The sequence below is a fragment of the Delphinapterus leucas genome, chromosome 14, assembly GCF_059928025.1.
Source record: "Delphinapterus leucas isolate spDelLeu-1000000601 "Yukka" chromosome 14, BTC_Dleu_Yukka2, whole genome shotgun sequence".
NCBI classification, from domain to species: Eukaryota; Metazoa; Chordata; class Mammalia; order Artiodactyla; family Monodontidae; genus Delphinapterus; species Delphinapterus leucas.
In genome coordinates this window covers 76,689,488-76,702,392 of record NC_143142.1, presented here as the reverse complement: position 1 = coordinate 76,702,392, position 12,905 = coordinate 76,689,488, and the positions used below count along the sequence as shown (strand labels likewise).

At 43.6% G+C, this 12,905-nt stretch overlaps 1 protein-coding gene across 2 annotated transcripts in view; it reads right to left on the bottom strand.

Annotated features, from left to right (window-relative positions):
• Positions 1 to 5,437: 5,437 nt before the first annotated feature.
• Positions 5,438 to 12,905, bottom strand: part of ZCCHC2 (zinc finger CCHC-type containing 2) — a 48,891-nt gene continuing 41,423 nt past the window's right edge. For both annotated transcript variants that reach the window (XM_089895281.1, XM_089895282.1), the window contains 2 exons: positions 8,448 to 9,932; positions 5,438 to 7,526 (listed from right to left, as the gene is read on the bottom strand). In XM_089895281.1, coding sequence (XP_089751407.1) covers positions 7,459 to 7,526; positions 8,448 to 9,932 — 1,553 coding nt within the window. In that variant the 3' untranslated portion in view covers positions 5,438 to 7,458. The remainder of the gene's footprint in view (positions 7,527 to 8,447; positions 9,933 to 12,905) is intronic.

The window sequence follows — 12,905 nt, the reverse complement described above, 5'->3', positions numbered from 1 at the left end:
GACTCGGTACGCTAGCTTCGTTTTTTGACTGGAAGGCCCCCCCAGGTGAAAACTTTATCAGTACAAGTAGAGGAGAAACTAGAATCTTGAGGACAGGACAGAGCACCTGCTCCTCCGCTGGACCAGACACAGTCAGAAGCCGGTGCTGCCACCTAGTGCCCAGCCAGCCCCAATTGGGGTCTTTTCTCTTGCCGCTCCCTAAGGACCTGGAAACATTTCCTGTCCTGTTAGCACATGGTGACAGCTGGGGTTTGTGCTCCTGGCCACACCCAAAAAGGACTTCAAATCAGTTAAAACAAAAGTGTAGAGGTAAAGAATTATTAAAACTTGATAAATCACTTAAAGTGAAAAAGTAAGCTTCAAGCCACAGAATTCTAAGGTCATTTAGCTCAGTTTCTACCACTCTTTTCCAAGCAACACTCAGCTTTCGGGTAAGAAAAATGAAGGTCCAGGAGGGCCAGGTGTTCAAGACGACAGAGTTTACGGCGGAGCTGGCCTGAGTTCTGCCTACCTTACCCCAGTGCAGGGTGCCCTGCGCTGTCACACCATGCCTGTAGCATCCTGTGACCCGGGCACAAAGAATTGGAGGAGCCTGGGGGCTAAGAGCGGCAGGTTCCAGCCCCAGCCTTGCCACTGAACCGCTCTGTGCCCTCAGACACTTGGGCGGCCTTCATGCCTCAACCTCCCCAACGGTAAGATGGAGCGGAGTACCCACCTCATATGGCTGCGGCGAGGCTGACACGTGCCTGCCCCCCGCTGGGCATGAAGGCGTTCGCCACCATCACCAATGTCCTGAGCACCTACTGTGTGCCAGACACTGAGTGCTTTATGTATTTTGCCAGATTCAATCCTTATAACTATTCTAACAAAGTGGATGTTATCCCCATTCTGTAAATGAGCCTGAGAAAGGTCATGCGTACTGTGGGTGGGTGCTGAAAATAAGGCTTTACCAGCGCCACCTCTTTGTACAAGTTCACCTGATGGAGGCTTCCAATGCAAAAGTGAGTTACCATGTCACAAATACCCAACCCCGATACGCTAGCAAGAATGAGCACCGAGTACTAGGTGACCTGGTGGCATTCTTAACGTCCAGAAAGGCTTTTGGGGCGGGTGTGACTGTCACCGTTCCTGCTTGAAGGTGACTTTGCCTCTGTCATTTTTGGTCTTTGGAGTGTCTTTGAGTAGCGGTGGCGGGTAGAGGGAGTGCTTGGGACAATCTATATATAACGGTCAGAGCTTTTCAAATAGCAGCAGTGAAGTATCTTTCCTGTGTGCCCTGCTACTGCACTTTTCAACTTCCGAAGTCTTAAAATTATGGACTAGCCACCAAATGCTCAAGAGTCACCGAGACATCTGGGGACAATAAAAACCTTTGCAGAGCAAGATTCAGTGTTCCAACAGAGCATATTGCTGCATGTTTCAAACCCTGGATGTAGGCAACAGCTGCTGCTCCTTGAATTCATCTGAGACAGGCAAACGCTGAAAGCCTAGTTCTAAAAGTACTGAGGTCTCCCAGCTCTGCAAACTTTCCCTCACCCCTTCAACAGAGATACAGAAAAAAGACATTCTGACTGACCAGGACCCAGCCCACTCCTCTCTCAGGAATCCAGAGGCCCCATGGTTCTTAAGACCATGGGTGCCTATCGCTTTATACGGTTTAAAAGGTCATTGCCCTGGGGTCAGTGAAGAAGCAGTTGCAGGCCAGGAAGTGGGGCAGGAGGTAAGCACTAATCTGAAGTTGGGGCCTGGCCTTCATCACTGGTGGCATGTCTGTGGCACTTAACCCCTCTGAACCCTGAGTTCCTAATCTGTAAAATAGGGAGGAGGGAGACCCCATACCCTTCACAGTTGTGCAGGCCAATGAGCACAGAGAAAAGTGCAAAGGAAACTCTAAAGTACCATCAATGCGTTTAAGATGTTTATAACAAACTGAGATTGCAATGTCTGAAAGAGGAGACCGCTCAAATTACTTTTATGGCCAGTTGCCTGCATTCTTTAAGGTTTTGAGCACAGGTTTACAATCTCAAATGTTTTCTGCCTTACGTTCAATTTTCTCTACATCAGGTCAAGTGGGCAATGACGTCCGCTTGCTTGCATTGTCCTCGTCCCCCACCAGGCGGCGCTGCTTCCCAATTAGCAATTTCTTTTGGTGAGAGGCTGGCCGAGCGAGACCTTTTACAGTGGATCAAGTCGGAGCTGCAAGAGGAAAAAGAAAGACAATGAAGAACCACCCAGCCCCCCACCTCGCCCCACCCCCAAAGTTCAAGTAGCAAATCAGGATCTTAGAATTAAGAGCTCTGGAGACTTGAGGCCAGCAGTCACTGAAGAAGAGGTGTGACTGCAGGCAGGCAGGATTTTTGATGCCTACACTTGTGATGTACCCCACTTTCCAGAGCAGGAACGAGGGAGCCTAAAGCCATCTTGCTTCCAAGATGGACAGACATTTGCATACACACAGAGTTCACGTCATATGTACCCATGCTCCAAGGTAGGGGCTCACAGTTTTTAAAAGAGAACAGCATTTAAGAATTAGGTCAACTTTTCCTGAAACGTGGAAAAGTTACTTTTGCACATATGAGTACAACAGCTGTGATTCACAAGCAGTGGTATACTAAAATACTGATGTTCGATTGACCTTAGGTATACAAACCGTGCAAGCGGACGGGCGTGCTCTGGGAAAGGATGGTGCTGCCCTCTGCAGGCGGTCTAGGGCACTGCAGTGAGAACACGCCCTCATCTGAGTTTACACCTTGCCTCTCAATCTCGGGCCCCGGAGCCCTTCATTCTCATAATAGAACCCAACTGCAGACTGTCTTCCATCCCCGAGGAAAGGTCCAGAGGTGCAGCCACCATGTTTATGGTCAGGGCACCTCTTTCTTCTTTCATCCCCCAGACCTCAACTCATTTCTCTGGACAGAAACGGGCCCTTTCTATGGGTGGGGTAGGCGGAGGGAGTCAGCATTTTTCTTTATCCTTTGAGAGGAAAGATGGAAGGGTTATCGGGTTAACTACTGTCACAGCTTGCCTCCATTTGGTTTCACTGCCTTAACCTTAAATGTTTTTGTAATCAGTATGTAGAATTGAAAAAAGGTGTCCTCCAAGCTCAAATGGATTGGTGGTGCTCAAGTACTAGATGCTACCTGTTAAAAAAAAAAAAAGAGAGAGAGAAATTATTTTACACTGTGCTTTAACCTTTTTGGAAACTTCTCAGAAAAATTAGATGTTTAGCACTTACATAAAAAATTAAATGTGGACTTGCCTTGTAAGACCTTGTTCTACTTTGGTACTGCAAGACTCAGCCCATGGATATAGAGCCCATAGCTACCTCCACATAGATTTAATTTTTGAGCACAAGAAATATTTTGTCTTTTATAAGTGGACAGAGCTGAAACAACTAAGCTTAATATAATGAAGAACTACAGTTACCAGGCTCCTTGCCACCCAGAGAACCACTGCCTTCACACAGACTTAACTCTCATCCACATTTTCCTCGTCTCTGAAAACAGAATCACAATTCTCCTGTGCGTTGAAACGGAATTCAACTAACATTTGGGTGCCTCCTTGGTGCTACTTCATCATGCTGGACCTTTCCCATATATTATGTAATCCTCACAGCCGTAACTTAGACCAACTCATCTTCTATCTGGGGAAAACGTGGCTCTGAAGCCCGGGGTTCCTTCCATCCTCTTCCTTCCTGTCGCCTCATCCTAACCGGTCTCTCAACTTCCAAGCCTTCTTTCAAAAACTATCGTCAATGTATTTTTTCTCTACTTAAAACTTGGCAACTTCCAATTTTTCACTCAATCAACTCCAAATTCTCCAGTCTGGCTCTATTTTACCTACTGAACCACAAATCTCATAACTCTTTCAAGATGTTCCCTCTATGACAGCTGCCTGTGTCACCTCCCGACCTCACAACCCATCACCTCGGGTCCTGTGCCTTTCCACACACCTTCTGCCTAGAGCGCGCCCCCTGGTCCACACTGGTCCAAACCCCGCCCGTGCTGTCATGTCAGGCTCTCCTCCACACTCACCTCCTCCATGAAGCCTCACACAAATCCCTCCAAGCCTACACTTATTTCTCCCTCCCCAAGCCGCCCCGGGCACTATCACAGCATCGGGATATGGACTGAGGGGCATGCATGCTGCTGGTGAGAGTGTAAACCACTTGGAAAACCACATGGCGAATCTGGGAAAACTGAATACTTGGCATGTCCTACAACCCAGCACTTGCATTCCTAGATGTATATCCCAGGGAACTCTCGCACATACAAGCCAGGAGACTGGTACAAAACTGCTCCTGTTACAAGAGCAAACGAGTGAAAACCACCCAAATGTCTGTTGACAGAATGGATAAATGTGTGTGTGTGTGTGTGTGTGTGTGTGTATTGTTTTCCCCCAATGCAATGGAATATTGTAAAGTTAGTGAAAATGAACAAACTGAAGGAATGCAACATCAGGACTGTAAAACCAGATGAGTAGAGATAGTCACAGAAGATGAGGTAAAGGGTACCCTTTCTAAAAAGCTCAAGAAAAGTAGAAATACACTGTATATTTGGGGAAGGAGGATGTAAAATGTGAGGGGAAAAGAGGAATAGTGAAATTGAGAGTAGTGGTGACGTTGCGCAGTGGGGGCAGGAAGGAGAAGGGTCGGTTAAGGGACACAGGTGATGACACTGGAGGTGTGTGAGTTAACTGGAGGCGGGTCCATAACTGCCGTGTGTTACGTGTAGGTGCCTGTTTGCTGGCTAACAGAAAAGCCATCAGGGGTCCTGTGATCTTTTCAAACCCACTGCCCAACTGGGTACAGAGGGAACGTGCGTTAGGTGGCTCAGGACAATCATTCTTAGTGTCCATCACTGCATGGAACGTTGGGGACAACCGGAGGGGCTGGGCCGAGTGACATCCGTCGTCACCAGAGGACATGACTGATGCATGGGTATGTGGAAAGCACCTCCCCACAATCTCTTATAAAATTACTGATTGTGTAAAGACTGACTTGAGACTTGGTTACACAAGATAGAACCAATGTAATTCAAAGGTACTGTATTGGGAGAGTTTCCTGGAAAACAAAATGGTATTAATAAATTTGAGGAAGTAAGTTAGGTCCTCTACGCTTTTGGTGAGGGAGGGCCTGAACCAGAAACACCGCTCTTGGGTGATAAGGACTCTGTCTGAGCCGCCACGGTGCCTCTGGCACACAGTGTGTGCTCAGGAAGCACAGAAGTGCAGACTCTTCTTTCAGCGGTCACACAGGTGCCCCATATATATAGTAAGGCTGCTTGTGGGAAACATTTCCAGACGGTAAGTAACTTGGGGATTCACTGCCCACATTGCAGGAAAATAACGGGTTGATTCTTTAAAAAGGGAAAAAACCCCAAACCCACGAGGTATGATGTCCTCCTATCTTTCACTTTTACAAAATTTGCAATAAAGCACAATTCTTAAGCCATTTTTCATTTTTTTATTGCTGTTAATTCAAGGAAAAAAGGTTGCATAAAATCCAATCTGTTCTAGAAATATAAGTGGCCTTTCCAGTACATAACATTTCAAATATCAAAGTATATGGTAAACATACAAATAAGGAGAAGGTAACATACCTCCTATGTACAGTACAGTCTTTTAAATCATAAAATAAGCTCCATAAAGTACAACTGGCAATGGTTCACAATGCGGTCCAGATGGGGCTTATCAAAACTCTCACTTGAACAACTCAACTGCAGCTCAACAATTAATTTAATAATGTGGTCCAAAAATACCCAGATCAAACAAAATACATTTAATCAAAATAATTTCCTTTACTCTGACTTCTTCTCTTTTTAAATTAAAGCTTTCGTCTACCCCCCCTTCACACCCTCCCCTTCCTTCCCCTTTAACTTCCACCCTGGAAAGAAGGTTTCAAAATGTACATTGGTGCTATAAATATAAATTCTATCTGTGAAGCATTACACGAAGCTTCTTTCTTCAAGTGTTTCCTTTTGTCTGGCAATCTGTTAGGCTTCTGAACCGAGACCAGATATTCAAGTTCCTCTGCTGCACACCAACGTGACCCCACACAACAAACATCTGTCGATTCTGCCCTGTACTGAGGATGGGGAAACAAACCCAACCCCAAGCCCTCAACCTGCGACTCTACAGTGGTAGCTGCTCACTGCTGTTGAATGCAGCAGTCCAAACCTGCACCCCGTTCTTCCAGATAACCTCAGTGCACTTTAGGAAATCAAAAATTATCTGGAAGCAATTTAGTACATAGATTGGCTTTAAAAAAACTTTTGTTTTTAAACAGCAGCATTAAACTTAGTGATGTGACACTGACATGATTCATACCATCTTAACACACGCAGAATTCAGTCTTTCACATTATAATCAAGCATAGTGGTAAACTGTTATAAAAGTGACTTTGCTACGAGACAAGTTAGGGAACAAATACCTGACTTTTGTAGAAACGCAGAGCTTCTGTTCAGATTGCAATAAAGCATACACATTTTAAACACAATGGAACACTGTAACAGTTGGTGTAGGAAAAGAAATCTTGACTCAAGTGTCTCTTTTACATGACACAGTGGTAGACTACAGGTAAAATTGGCTGTTGATTTTCATGACAAACACACACACAGAAGAACCACACTCACACTAGTTTGTTCACTTTATGTCTCTCTGAAGCAACAGGCTAAAAAAGTATGATGAAGTAAAAAGGTTTTGTTTTTTTTTAAAGAAAAAGCTCTTTGTCCACTTCATATGTCATATTTTCTCAGTTTCATATGATTTTACTTCCTCCTCTCTCTTCCACTTGTTTTAATTTTTATGTGGACAACAAGCACTGCATATATGTATTTACGTGGTGCTGTTTATTACATATATACACACTATTTTGGGAATGTGATTCTCCCTTATGATTAAGGTGAAACATTCTACCCTCAATTTATATGCAGAGCAGTTTACAAAGTGTGGACAATGCAGTGCCAACCACTCCTGCGGCCACTGGAAAGAGTGAGGGTGGGGGAGAAAAGCGGAGTGTAGGACGAAAGTGAGAAAAACTGGGGAAGAAGCAAAGTTTTTTCCAAAACCATAGGACTGTCACCACTGTTATTAAAAAAGATCAAATACACAGTTTTAAAGATTCAGTAAACATTGCACACAGCAAGTATTCAGTGTAAAAAAAAAAAAAAAAAAGCACGCATCAACATTTTCCTTTTGGTAGTCTGTTTGGATGTTTAAATTACATGTATCATACAGATAAGCCTGTTGTTGTACCAGGAGACCAGAGGCTCAAAAGCAACGCATTCTTTTTTGTTTTGGACATTTTGGTACAAGAGAAATGAAAACTCCCAACTGCATAGAAATCTAGGAAATGTATAGACAAAGAAACACAAACAAAATACCTTTCCTTTCCTCCCCTCCACACCCCAACCATGACTCCCCACACTTCAGTGTATTAAGTAGGCAGGCTTTACTTGTTCAGTCTGCAGAATCCAACGTATCATTAGAAGGGGGGAGGGGAGGTGCGTATCTCAGTCTGTAAGTGCCTAAAATGGGAAAGACAGAACTGCTAAGTCACTGCGTACAATGCAACGCATCACAAACCACTACAAGATATCAAATGGGCACGCTCCTCAGCCGCTGCTCCTTCGGCAATACTCGGACCGCAAAATGGTCCATAAAATGACTTTAAAAAAGTAATAATGAAGTTTGTGCTTTAAGTTCAACCTAAAGCTATCAAACTCAATTTTCCCTTAAAAATGTGAAGCACATACTCCCAAGTCAAGCCTTTTTTCTGTGTGAGATCTGGCAAAATGACAAAAGCCTAATGTGAGTGAAAGGTAACAGTTTCAGGTCTACACTGAACTGGGTACCTTACACGTACTTATTGAAGAACAATTTCTTTATTCTGGTGGTAATAATATTAAACTCAGTTTGAATCTCCTTACTCCAAAAACCAGTGCTTAAATATTTTGTGCCTTTTAAAATGTAATAGCACTGAAAAAAAAAAATGTCTGCTGGGAAGGAAGGGTGTAGCATGAGGCCAGTTGGTTATGCATAGATAGACCCAAACAACTAAAAATCTTCCATGTCAGATGACTATCACTTCCTAGTTTTTCAGCATTTAAAAATTTTGCTTACTCTATGACACAGGATTGTAGCTTTAAAAAAAAAGTGCTGCTAGCAAGAGATTCGCAAATCCCCATTATATTCCTTAAGAAGTGCCTTTATGGTTTATTCCTTAATTGGGAACTGAATTTCTCTGAACTTCCTTGTGCTGTGTGTGTGTCCTGTGTGTGTCCACACTAGGTTTTGCCGTTTGCATTTTATGATTTGTCACTGAAAGCACAACATCCGTAAACAAACACACAACAGCTCTTCCTGCTTCAACAGGATCACCGTGATCACCAGGGGAGGGAGGGACGGGCACACTCAAAAACAAGTCCTCTGGGAGCTCTCATGATTACCTTGTTGACTGGCCTCCATGGACGACTGCTTACACTCCTGTGCATAGTGCCCGCTCACACCACAGTTGTAACATGACACGTTCCCATTCTTCTTGGGCCCCGAACCGCTCGTGCTGGCGACTACATTAGGTGCTGGATACACAGGATAGAACCTCCCGAATCCTGCCATCTGCTGCATGCCATAGTTGGCTTGGACTGGGTCATGCACCAGTCCATTTGCATATGGAGTCTGAGGCAGAAAAAAAGGAAGTTGGTTTCCATTGCTCTGGTGTGCTTGGTTGAGGTAGCTGCCATTGCAGATGGATGGCAGGGTAAAGAACGATGGGACTCGGTACATTGGTCCAGGCATTGGATTAGGATAATAGTAACTATTTAGCTGAAGGTTTCCATTGGTCCCACAGCTGCACCTTCGCCCACAAGAACCACAAGGACCTGAGCCCATCTGCTGTGGAGGCAACACTGTCCCGTTGGTGTTCGTGTTTCCCACAGCACTGATGTAAGACGTGCTGTCGCCCTGCGCAGTACTGTGTGTCAAAGCAGGGCTCGGGCTTGGGGCGGGACCGGGGGTGTGGGTAGGAACCGCGGGAGGAACACTCGACTGGGCCTGGCTGATGCCTGCTCCCGCGGACTGGGCAGACGGTGCCGCCGTGCTGAGGACGGTGGAATTCTGGCTGGGTAACACCCCGGCAGCAAGGGGAGAGCCTGGCAAGGGGTAGGAAGCTGGTGGCTGTACGGCCGAGAGGCCAGCTGCTGGAAGAACTACCTTCACATTGGTAGGCTGAGGGGCTGTCCCTGTGTTTCCCTCAATCTGAGGCACCATTTGATTTAGTCCTACCACTTGAGATGCAGATTTTGTGATGGGGTCTGTGGTAGCAACAGGAGATCCTGGAAAACTACCTGGATTATGAACAGGAATAAAGGCAGTGTTTGGTGATCCGACGCTCAGACTCCCGGTTGGTTGCTGGGAGAGGTTCACCGTGCAACTCTCAGAAGATCCCTGCGGCGGCGGCAGTTTTAGCCTCTGAATTGTGAGGTGCAAAGCGGGAGTACTACTATGTGGAAGGAATGTTGATGGAACAGGTAAAGGGGACGCCAGTAATTCAAGGTGCTTTTCTGATTCTGCAGTAGAAGCTGTTGACCCTAGTATTCCGACGGGGGTTGAGTTCGTGGACTCCCTTATTGCAGAGAGAGCAACAGGGCTAGGAACAAGCATCCCTATTGTTTTACCATCAGCAGATTTGGGTGGAGGAACGACCACCTCAGACTTCTGGGCACCATTGTGCATGACACAGTGTAAAGTTGGCATAAAAGAAATATGCTGATACTTGGGTGAGCTTAAGGGATCTTCTAAAAGGTTTGCATCGTCGTTTCCTAATGAAGCAATCTGAACAGGTGGCTTGACAGTGACAGTCTGGTTGACAGAACCATAACCTGTAAACCTGGTTGTGGATGGATTTCCAGAATCCTCAGAATTACTGTCTGTGTCTGAGGGAAACAAACATAAATAGATGTTAACACAAGCATAATCTCCCAACCTTCTTGCTAGAAATAAACTTTAAGTATATCTAAAATAAACACTGAAGTTTGGACTAATAAATGTATCCCTAAGCTTCCTGACTACCAAGCTGAACTTCTTTTAATTTTTGACTTTCTGTGGACTTCACTGTAAACATATGGAGATTCTGGAAAAGAGGCAAGACTATGGAAACAATAAAAGCTTGGTGGCTGCCAGGGGTGGAGGCCCCAGAGAAGGATGAACGGGCAGAGCCCGGGGTGTTTTCAGGGCAGTGGAAATACTCTGTGTGATGCTGTAATGATGGATATGTATCATTATACATTTGTCCAAAGCCACTGAAGGTGAACCCTTAGATAAACCATGGACTTTGGGTGATAATGATGCATCAAAGTAGATTGGTTCATCCTTGGTAAAACATGTGTCATTCTAGGGAGCAATTGTTGATAACAGGGCAGACTATATATGTGTGAGAGCAGGGAATATTTCTGTATCTTTCTCTCAATTTTATAGTAAACCCAAAACTGCTCTAAAAAAATTAAATCTTAAATTAAAAAAAATCCATGGAGAGGTAAGAAACAAAAGGTTAATGGAGACTGAATGCAGCACAGTATAAAATACAGACCTTTATTACAGAGAAAGGGATCAGATATTTTTAACCTTAATCAATTTTAGGCAATTCACTTGATTTATATTCTGTACTACTAAACCCGAGGTCTTCACATTTGTCTCACATAAATAATACAATTTAAAAGAGTTCAATCAAGACTATATTTAAGTCGGGACTTCCCTGGTGGCGCATTGGTTAAGAATCTGCCTGCCAATGCATGGGGACACAGGTTCGAGCCCCGGTCCAGGAAGATCCCACATGCCATGGAGCAGCTAAGCCCATGCACCACAACTATTGAGCCCACGTGCTGTAACTACTGAATCCCGCATGCCTAGAGCCCATGCTCCGCAACGAGAAGCCACCGCAATGAGAAACCCGCACACCACAACTAGAGAAAGCCCGCGTGCAGCAACGAAGACCCAACACAGCCGAAAATAAATAAATTTATTTTAAAAAAAAAAAGACTATATTTAACTCAAATATCCAGAGATAGGGAAGGGAAGAGAGTTTTCTTAGAATGGAATAAATATTCTTACTTTTAAATATTTCAGTGGGGGAAAGAAAATTTAAAGCTACCATTATGGTCATAAAACAAGTGTGCTAGAGCACAAGAAGCAGTGCCATTTCTCCTAAAACAAAACAGCAAAGTGGCATATACAAAATTGTACTGCATTTGTTTTTATTACTGCATCACTCTTCTGCTTGTAAACAGAAATAACTTCAATCTAGACCTCCCCTGGATTTCTTGACTTTTGGTATAAAGGGGACAAAAGACAAAATCTAACTCACAATGTTTAAATATCGTAAACCCAGATGTTGCAGTACTATGTATAGAGACCATTCAGTTAAATGTAGTGCCTAATTTAACATCTTTCTGCCCATAAATATAAGCAGAATTGCACTGTGTACTTAAAATGTTTATATTTGTTAAGGTAATAACTAGTTATATTCAGTTAAGATGCTAAAATTTTTTGAAACAATACTAAAAACAAATCATACTAGTCTTCCTGGAGAAAGGTTAAATAGAACCTTCCTGGAGAAAGGTTAAACCTGAACCAACCTACAGAATGTCAACAATGTTATTAATTCAACAATAATAATTTATATTAGAAGAAATTCAACTTATGAGTAAGTGGTTCTAACATATACTCTCCTTAATAGCTGAGGAGTTTCTGGTTAAACTTTGCAAAACAAAAAGTATCCAAAAATTAGTAACTTATTTAAGGCACTGTATTTGTATCTGTACCTTCATACAAGTATAGAGTTAAAAATAAACATCTAAGTTCAAAAGAAGCTGTAATATTTTTCAGATGATCAATTAAATTTCTATAGGAATTGGGCTTTGTTTAAATCTTCTTAAGTCACAGCAAATGGCCCCATGACCCCAAATGGTTTTCTAAGCATTATAAGGACTCACCCAGCTATTTAGAGAGAGGTCCTCCTTTTTTGCGCTGACTCTGAAAAGTATAAAGTCTTACAACAAAACCCCTTTATGACCAACAAGAACAACAAAGCCACATGCTTTTCAAAGCAACCTTTTCATGCACTCGAAATTCTAAAGATGATCAACACTTGTTATCACAGTGGACATTTTCCCCCCTGGTTGGTTTCAGAGAGCCCTTAATGATCCTTCATTTAGGGAAGGCTCATTTAGTCACGCGATAACAGAGCCTATCTGAAAAAGGGCAAGCTCCTCTATACAGGCCCACCAACTCACCCTATCTGATGACAGGAAAGGACTGCTGCAAAGTCATCTAGGCATGCGGATGTACCCTTAATTCTGACAAAGAGGCAAATCTGCATTGTTAGCTTAAGAGCCATGGATTATTGGTACATCCTACAGAATCGAGCATAGCATATTGAAAGCTTCTCTATTCTGGATAAGGCATAAAAATTATCTCGTTTAACCTTCATAAGAGCTCTGGGCAGTTACTTTCATTTTTCTTCTTTCATGAGCAAACTGCAGATCAGAAGTGCAGTGTTGCCTCAGATTAGTAGAACTGGCAGTAGTCACTGCATGCTACATTTGTTATGACTTCAAAGTAAAAACTGGCTTTAACTGTATGTGATGCAGCAGAATCACTGTCATAGCTCCCTAAGATGTGACCTGACGGTATAACACAAAGGCTAAGGTCTCGAAGAGCTGTGGACTGTGCAGGAAAAAGCCACGTCTGAAATGCTGTTGTTAAAGGATCTTTATGATCTTTAAGTGGCCCAAGAGAAACCATTTATTACTGCCCACCAGCATGGACACACCTTATAACCAAGACACTATTACTAAGACGTTTATAGCCAAGATGTTATCAGATAACATTATCATTGTAAAGAATGACAT